Source organism: Protomyctophum parallelum, assembly GCF_964188405.1.
Source record: "Protomyctophum parallelum genome assembly, chromosome: 3".
Taxonomy (NCBI): Eukaryota; Metazoa; Chordata; class Actinopteri; order Myctophiformes; family Myctophidae; genus Protomyctophum; species Protomyctophum parallelum.
Genome location: NC_139698.1, coordinates 34,327,410 through 34,336,758, shown reverse-complemented (window position 1 = coordinate 34,336,758; position 9,349 = coordinate 34,327,410). Strand labels below are relative to the sequence as shown.

Below are 9,349 nucleotides of genomic sequence, written 5' to 3'. Positions count from 1 at the left end.
CAACAGCGAGTGCATTTCCGGCAGCCTGGTTAGGTTTTTCCTAACCCAGCTGCTCAGCTCTGCAAAGCGTGCATTTCGTGGTTTAAAAAAAAAGAAGAAAAAAGCATTTTCTGAAATTTCATTTCAATTAATTTAAGCCTAGAATCAGCCATCCAGGCTCCAGGTGAATCATGAGAATAAAACATTTGATTATGTATGTATATATATATAGGCTTAAAATAATTGACAAATACTTGTAATAATTTGTAAAGCTCTATGGGAAAAAATTAATGATCTTTTTTGAGTGGAACGACACCAATGCTATCCTATAGTATAATTTGAATGGTTAGGCTTAGTGCTCCTTCCATTTTACTAAATTAAAGCAATCTAAATGTATGGACTTGCACAGGTAGCAAACGGTTAGCAGTCTGGTTTCCAAAGTTGAGTACAAATAAATTAAACTGTTGACAGACAGTACACCACATTGTAGCTGAAGTATGCAGTAGCTTACCCATACACAAGATTTAACAATGAAGAAACCTTCAAAATGTCACTCAAATAATATAACTCAATTCAATGGACCACTATGACCTTTGACCCCACTTCTAATCAGTTCATCCTTGAGCCCAAGTAGACAATTGTGCCAAACGTCATGAAATCGCCGCAAAGCATTCCCGAGATATGTTGACAAGGTTGGCAGACAGTTGTACATACAACCCATAAACATAATACCTCTGGACAAGGCTGTGGCCAGCAGACGCATATATATATTTTTTAATGCATGCAGTCAGTGACCTTGACCACCTATTTCTAATCAGTTCATCCTTGAGTCCAAATATCATGAATCTCCTCAAGGGATTACCGAGATATTGCGTTCACAAGGATGTGACAGACAGGAGGTCAGTGACCTTAACCTGGACATACGTAAGGTCAAAGGGGTTTATTGTCAGTATTAGCTGAGCAACGAGGGCATACATTACCTTTAGAGCGTGCCAGAACCCTGGAAGGCGGATTGCAGAGGTAGTGTCATGCCTACTACTACAAGTAAGACGCGCAAACGCGGGAAGCGAACGCAGCTCGTAACAATTAGAATAAATTACATACTTTTTTAAAGGTTTTCTTTTTAAAGTTCTCTTTTTTGTTTTTTTAAGATTTTATTTTTAAGTTAAGTTTTTTTGTGTTTTTTTTAAGTTTTTAAGATTTTATTTTTAAGTTAAGTTTTTTGAAGTTAAGTGTTTTTAAAGGTTTTTTTAAGTTAAGTTTTTTCTTTTTCAGTGTGTGTGTGTGTGTGAGAGTGCGTGCGTGAGTGTGTTTTGTGATACAGCTGCGCCCTCTGGTGGCGGGCGGGTGGTGTAACAGCGGGACAGACAGACAGTCACACAGACAGTGAGACAGTCTCATAGTTAGTGCTCAGTGCGTTCGCAACCACCATCAGTTCCGACTACCTTACATTTTAGTTACCCAAGCTGTGCTACTCATGCAGAGTATCCGGTAACTGGGATTGAACTCAGAACCTTGTGGTCCAAAGGAGTGTGCTGTACCGACTGAGCTACCCATATTATGTTTGCATCCCGTAAACATTGATGACCATTAAATCAACCGACTGGGTTATTTGTTTGTACATTTATAAATGTATATGTACTGTATGACTTACATCCATTGGGCACATTAGCTCATAATAATTACCTTCTTACTGCTGGTTTTGTATAAGGTGAACTTCAATTTTACATCTCAGCCAATTTGGAAGGCATGAAGCATTTACGAGCTTCTAGTTTTAAGTTTGTCTTGTTCCCTTCATCACACAAGGGATCTGCAGGTTAAGACACAAAGAGAATAGAATGGCACACAGTGTTTTCTTTCAGTGAGTCTGAAAGGGACCATACATCTGGCGTCCCTTTTGAAGTAAGGTTTGTAATTTCTTTCAAAACGTACAATTGTAGCATTTATTTAGCCTGGGTAAACCCACTCCCCCTGCTGGACAACATTTCATTCTGCCAGGAGGGGTGAGTCTGGCATAATCGCCTGTGTGGCTGTTTAGCCGTGGGGCGGGAGAGTAGCGTTGACGGACAACCCCTTCAGCCAATCAGCGTATATCAAAACAAGAGGCGTCATCTAAACGCGTTCCGTTCCTACTTCCTCATTCCCATGTTTGTTGTTGTGAATGAGTCGAGGAGTTCACACGTCATCAACTGCTCAAATCGTTCCTGATTGGCCAACGTGCGCTGTCAATCACAGAGCCCTGAGCTCGGTCGCGGATTGGCTCGTACCAAAGCTGATACAATCTTAAGGACTTTGTATTACCATTTAGCCAGACTCACCCCTCCTGGCAGAATGAAATGTTGTCCAGCAGGGGGAGTGGGTTTACCCAGGCTAGCATTTATTGTTACTGTACACCAGCGAGAAATTGGAATACATTAAAATAATCCACAGTACATAGTTATTTACTTACTTCAATTAACAAAGGAGAACCACCACGCAAAACAACCATTTAATTGGAGTCTTTATTCTGCGGGGGCATAATCATTTATTGCTCAAACTTACCATGTGTTTTATAGCACTACCATTCTCAAATAAATCATTCAAATTAGACGCATCCACGTGAATCCATTTTGTTCCAGTACAGTCAAATGTGAAGTGGAAGTTGGCATACAACATGCCTCACTGTGATGCTGCAAAAAAGGACTATAATCATGCAAAAAGAAAACACCACAAGGAGCCAGTGGAAATGTGGAGGTGCAAATGTTTTATTTGTTAAATGAAAATCTAATTATGCACACAAATCTTTAGAATTTTGGAATGGGAACTCAAGAGTTTAAATAACAAATATCTATTTAGAAAACAAATTCCCAGAGCAGCGCTCCACCAGTCACCGGGGCCGTGGACTTCCACCTCCATCGGTCCTCTAGCTGTTGTGGCCTTGAAGAGCCTCTGCCATGAACAACTTCCCAAGGTTCTGGGAGGTGAACTCCTTGACATTACTGCAGTAATTGTTAATTTGCCCTGTTGGAGGACACACGCACACACAACACACACACACACACAGAACGACAACATATCAAATTAGTGGGAACCCGGGTAAAGAGAAAGATACGAATGTCTCCCTGTACGGTATCAGAAAGCCATGGGCCGGCTGAGAGACAGCAGGGGGCTGACTTTGGAGATTGATAGATTAATATAATTTCAAGATAATGGCTGAGAAAATGACAGAATAAAAACCAAGCTCCTGCATGTGCTGCAGAGGCAGCTGATGAAGTTGGAGTGTGGGAAGCTGGCTACCTGCAGTCTATCCATGCATGGAGATAGTGTGTGTGTGTGTGTGTGTGTGTGTGTGTGTGTGTGTGTGTGTGTGTGTGTGTGCAGGGGCGGAGCTACCGTTTTGAATTGCAGCCTACGGATGGCTGCAATTCGAAACTGGCCTCTGTAAAATCTGAATCCCCCCCCACCCCTCACTGTATATTGTATCTTTTCCCTTTTTTGCTTCCCATATGATGAATTCCTGTTCTGTACTTTAGCTACATAGAAATGTCTATTTGTATGTCTCTAAATGTTTGTATGTCTTTAAATGTTTTGATGAATTGAACAATGTGGACCCTGTTGTAAACAAGTGTAATGCTTAATTGGGTCGTCCACTCACAGTTGACAGTCTTTGTATTGAGTTTGTGCTTAAAATGTACTGTAAATTCTACAAACTGTTAATAAATATTTCAATCAATCAATCAAACCGTTGGGGATGGAGGGGGGGGGGGGGGTCGTTTCACCGTCAGATGATCGACCGACGATCACACAGCGTTACAGTCATTCACGACAGAGACCTTTACCCATTCAAAGCATTATCTCTTAGGGTGCTAAGTTCACTTAAGAAATAAAACTAGTGTTGACTTATCATTACAAGTAGCTCTTATTTTGTAGAGGAAGAGGAAGTCTGTAGCCTACTTCCATGACAGTGTTTCAGTAAGTTTAGGCGTGCGCTCACCCCCCCGGCCCGGTACCAAGTTGTTCCACCAGTGTGTGTGTGTGTGTGTGTGGTAGGACATATAGGACGTGGCAGATAAGCACTGTGGGAGTAACTGATGGGCACATCACAAAGTGTGAAGGGCCTGGGTGTGTATGTGTGTGCGAAGCACGTGCGTGTACCTGCAATAAGCAGTGTGTCCATGCGTGGTGGGGGCTGAGCAGGCTTGAACATCTTGTTGATGTCCTCCTCAGGCAGCGCGGCCTCTCCTCTGGTCTGCCTCTGGGTATTCTCCTGCTGTCTCCTCTGGAGGTACTGGAACAGGAACAGATGCAGGAATATAAAGTGATGAGAGGAGGGCAGGGTGAAAGGAGGAGGAACAATGACAAAGCAACATTCATGGGAGACGAGGAAAGACGCAGGACAGGGACGAGAGAGATTATGAGAAGCAAACAAAATTGATGGAGAGGAGGGAGGAGAGGGGAAGAGGAGTGAGTAAGAGAGAAAAGGGGAAGAGGTGGAGTGAACGTGTAGCAGTGAGGTTTAAAAGAGAAGAAGAGGAAAGGAGGCAGGCGGAGATAAATATAGTTGTGGGGAAAGAGATCATGGAAAATGCGGGAGCGAGAGGGACAGAAACGAGAGGAAGAGTGGAAAGGAGGAACAGAAAAATAAGCAGTGTCGTGAGGGTGGAGTGAGAGAGAAAGGGTGAGGACCAGCAGGTGTGTAAAAGTTGGAAATAGAAGAGAAAGATGTGGAGGAAAATGGCGAGAGAGAGAGATAGAGAGAGAGAGCGGAGAGAGAGTTATAAATGCTGACAGAGATGGAGTGATTTGTGGAGGGCTGACAGCAGGTAAATCAGTGAGGTGCCAGGTCCCTGGAGGAACTAAAAGCCTTGTTAATTTGAAAAGGTGGAGGACAGACAGACACCGCCTGGCGTAAGGGGAGGCGGTGGCAGGCGAGGAGAAAAGCAGATGAGTTGCTTTAATGCTTTCAACTACTGTACGTCTCCCACAACGCACCTGTATGGTTGACTGAAGCTCACAAAAAAATGCAGAAGGGAACACTACACAACAAAACACACAAAGCAAACTTTGCACAGATTTGTTTTTCTCCACTCCTCTTGAGTTCTGCCTACCGGTGCAGAAAAGCATGTCCAGACCATGCATAATTGGAACGAAAATACTTAATTATATGCAAATTTTAGAAGCAAACAAACCAACCAACCGACCAACTGAACAAAAACAACAAAGGAAAGGAGGGGGAAAAAATATTTATACTACAAAAAGTAATAATTGGTTTGGCACAAAAAACAGACTATCAGAAAATCATCTATCACTCATACGACCAACACATGGTGGGCGTATTGCTGAGGACGCAAAGAAGTGCGGTTGAGTGGTCCTCCAGATCCAGACTGCTCTGGACAGCCTTGCCCTTGTCCATCTATAAATTCAATTAATTTTGTCTGTCTTAAGTCTTTACTATCTTGGGAAAAGATGAGCTTTGAAAGGCCAAGGTCTGTGTCCTCATCTTCTTCCTTGTTGGCTGAAGGTGAAGATGTAGGCGGTTTGTGTGTGTGTGTGTGTGTGTGTGTGTGTGTGTGTGTGTGTGTGTGTGTGTGTGTGTGTGTGTGTGTGTGTGTGTGTGTGTGTGTGTGCACGCAAGAGTCATTACAGGCTCCTTTTTACTTTGGTTTTAGTGCTGATAGAATTCTGTGCTTGTCCAGGGGCTTTTTCACATAGAAAGTTATTGCATTGTGTGTACATGTGAATGTGTATTTATTATTTCTAAGGCTGTCAAAGTTAACGTGTTAATCATACATTAACGCAAATTCATGTTAACGGCGTTAATTAAATGAACGGGCAAATTAACAGTGAAGTCTGAGAGACATGCATGTTGCTGTTTTCCACTGGCCAAGTAGCCCTGTGTGTGTGTTAAAAACTTGAAAATGATCAATTCAAGTCAGTGTTAGTGGTTCTGAAGCAGTGATCCGGGGACCACCAGTGAACCTTGAGGGGGTTCCCCTCCCCCTTTCCTCTGCTAATTTACCAGACCATTGTTTTTCCTCTGTCAGCCCCAGTATACATTAATTTATTCCTCTGTCTGTGATTTGCACATCAACAGTGTTGACAGCTGTGTATGGTGCTCGTGTGTGTGCGTGCACGCTCGTTACCTGGTGTTTCTGCTGTTGCTGCTTGCTGAGGTTGCGGCTGTAGGTGTTGTATTTGACAATGTCCTGACTCATGTCATCCACCCTGTCCATCAACAGCTGCAGGCTCTTCTCCAGGTGGTTACTGTTGGAAACGTAAGCATGTCATTCACACATTTATATTACTGCTCCTTTCATGGATTTTTTTAAATCCCTTTTTTAAAGTGAAGGCCAACAAAATGTCAATTTGTGGCAGCCGATGTGATTCATGGCCCTGACTGGTGACATCAATTCCTCCCTGACATTTGGCTGCATATTATCATCTGCCATCAAGTCAGTTATTCCTCTTTTCAGGCAACCAACCATGGATCCATTTGAAGACCAAAACCATCTCAATATGGGAAAACAGAACATCCTGTTGGACCGCACCAGTCTTGTTTCAACTGGGGCCCTATACGCATACAGCATAGTATTACGGCACAAATTCTTAGCTATTTTGACGCGGAATCTCTCACCTACAGTACTGTCACGGCGAAACATCAGATGTTGCTTGTGGTCCTGTAGAATAGTACCGGCATGCACTCTCTACGTGTCCCTCCAACCCGACATGAACCTTCAGATGATCAGATACCCTGCATCCATCCATCCATATGCCCTCGCCTCTGGGGTTCCCCACCTCGTATCTCTCAACACGCAATCTCTTGGTTCCGTCATCACATGCCACATCCTTCCCACCTACTGCTTTCCCCGACATCTTCCTTTCCTTCCTCTGACATACAAGTTGATGTGTGCATTTCCACTTGCCCAGCTGACATCTCAGGTTAGATTGTCTGAGCCCGCCACCTAAAACTGTTGTCAACCTTGTCACGGCTGAGCGGCACTTTCTTTTGCAAATCTTGCCCTCTGCAGGATCTCTCCATCACTGTTGACAACTACCACGCAGACTCCCGCCCCCAGACTGAAGAGGGTATCAGTGTGATCCTAAACAATCAACCATCATGTGAGGCCAATATTGCATCCACAACCTGATGCTTTTCTACTCCATCATCCATGTAATCCCTGACGCAACAGGGATTCTGCCAAGCTCCTTGTTTGAGGTTTAGCTATCAACCATGTGGGCTGCTGTAATTTCTTACTGTGTGGTCCCCTTCAGTCTCTTCCAAGCACCTGAACAATGCAGCCTAGATTGTCATCAAACTCCCCAAATCCCCTCTCCTGTGTTCTCTCCACTGGCTTCCTTTGGATAGTAGTTTCAAATTAAAATCACTGATACTCTGGCATCTTAGATCAGTAAGGGGTCTGCAACTCATACCTCCTTCCTGGGGTGCAGCGCAGCACTCGAACCCACTCTGTATGTGTGTGCAATAAAAGAAAATATACCACACAGACGCACAGAGTTGCTACCATGTGACGAGTAGAAATTTGTGTTACCGAGCAGTTGGCCGGTGAGTCTACTGTACGCAGGGACTGCAGAATGTGTGCGTGTATGTGTACACACATGCATGTGTTTAGTGGGTACGTACTATAACTTTGATCTTTGCAGATATTTTCTACCACTTGCTTGAAACATTAATAATGGATATGAATTTAACGACACTAACATTTCCTACATTTTTTTTTAGTTGTGGAAAATAGTGTGGTTGGCTAAACGCCCAACGCTCCTTGCTTCGTACTGTGACTTTGAACTTTGCAGTTATTTTCTACCACTTCCTTGAAACATTAATAATGGATCTGAATTTAATGACACTAATATTTCCAAAATGTTTAGTTGGGGAAAGTAGTGGTTGGCTAAATATCCAACATGTACAATGAGATGAGAACACAGGAAACTTCCACATTGCACATAAGTACAGTGGACGGGGGCAGGCCCTCCAAATAGACACGTACACCATACAAGCACATACATACATTCACCGAGAGAACGAAGCATGCATATTGCATACATCTGCAAATGCACCAATACACATCACAGTGTTGCCAGCTTACACTTTCAAGTTCCAACCATTAGCATTCTCATCACATTCAAGAAGAAATGATAGAAGACACTACAAATAGGCCCACCAAGCACTTGCAGTTGTACACGTTGTGTTATTCTGGTCATAACTTTGTTTCTGGCACAAGCAATTACTGACGAACTCATCCTGACATTTCACCACAACATTTCCACACTGCAGTGCTCTTACTCCCCGATAAACATTCTCATCTCTGGCACATGAACACCAAGTGTGTTTCTGTATGCTTAAGTGTGTGTCCTGAATGTGATTGATGAAATATCCCTCGAAATGTTTAGATTCCAGTGCCTCACTGCCTTTATTTGTGTGGGTTGCAGACTGTTGCAGGCGCACAGCCCTGAAGAACATTCGGCCCTGGTTCTTTGTCACCATAGACTATAATCCAATATTACTTACTGTTAATACCTAAATCGTGTCAGTTCACAGTTGCACTTTCCATTGTACAATTGAAAATGCATTAACCCATTTTGGGCGGGAACCCCCAGTGATGTAACTAGGGTGTGTTTTGCGTCCCAAAACGCACTTTATAGTTTTGGGCCGCAATAGACTAACAACCTCTGCGTCCATGGGATGCGTGTACATGCCGAGTACAGTAATAATAATCCACGTGGAAAAAGGAAATCACGGGGGGGGGGGAAAGCGGTAAAACAATAAATAATCTACGGACACGATCATTTTGCATGGCCGCATGCGACCTCATCCTACATTATAAACGATAAAATCCAAGTAGGAATCGTTTTAGAACCACTAGTTTCTAACAACAACACAGTCTGACGGGCGCCGCCATCTTGCTCAGAGGGCAGCCTGGAGACCAGAGCCGTTTAGAGAGAGAGAGTGACTACAACATACCGTTCAGTGACTCATGAAGCTCCGTGAATAAACAGTGAACGGGGTTGTCGCAACTCTCTCATCTACACGGCGCTGCCTCCGACAGAAAGACAGGGGAACATTTTTGAGCATGACAAACGAGTAGACCCGATTGAATGGGAAACACACATTGTGTAACAAACGCCGACACTGTTGTATGTTGTGCATTGTGGACCGGTGCCACCACAGATTAACATGCCCCCCCCCCACCCCCCCAAAAAAGAAGTGCCAAAGCCAACTGCAAGGCAACAGAAAATATTAGCAACCCTATATTATAAATCTAACATCATCTGCTAATGATGCTGCTGTGAACAGCCTACCTCCTCCATGACTGCTTCTACTTAATCTCCAGGTTAGTTTTGTAGCATTAATTTTTATTTTGTATGTATTGTG

At 43.5% G+C, this 9,349-nt stretch overlaps 1 protein-coding gene across 1 annotated transcript in view; it reads right to left on the bottom strand.

The window, feature by feature from the left end:
* Positions 1 to 2,702: 2,702 nt before the first annotated feature.
* LOC310856323 (eukaryotic translation initiation factor 3 subunit H) overlaps positions 2,703 to 9,349 on the bottom strand; it is a 58,142-nt gene continuing 51,495 nt past the window's right edge. Inside the window, exons 6-8 of the mRNA XM_083761684.1 lie at positions 6,102 to 6,222; positions 4,114 to 4,246; positions 2,703 to 2,979 (exon numbers count right to left, since the gene is read on the bottom strand). Of these exons, the coding sequence (XP_083617810.1) occupies positions 2,882 to 2,979; positions 4,114 to 4,246; positions 6,102 to 6,222 (352 nt within the window). The 3' untranslated portion in view covers positions 2,703 to 2,881. The remainder of the gene's footprint in view (positions 2,980 to 4,113; positions 4,247 to 6,101; positions 6,223 to 9,349) is intronic.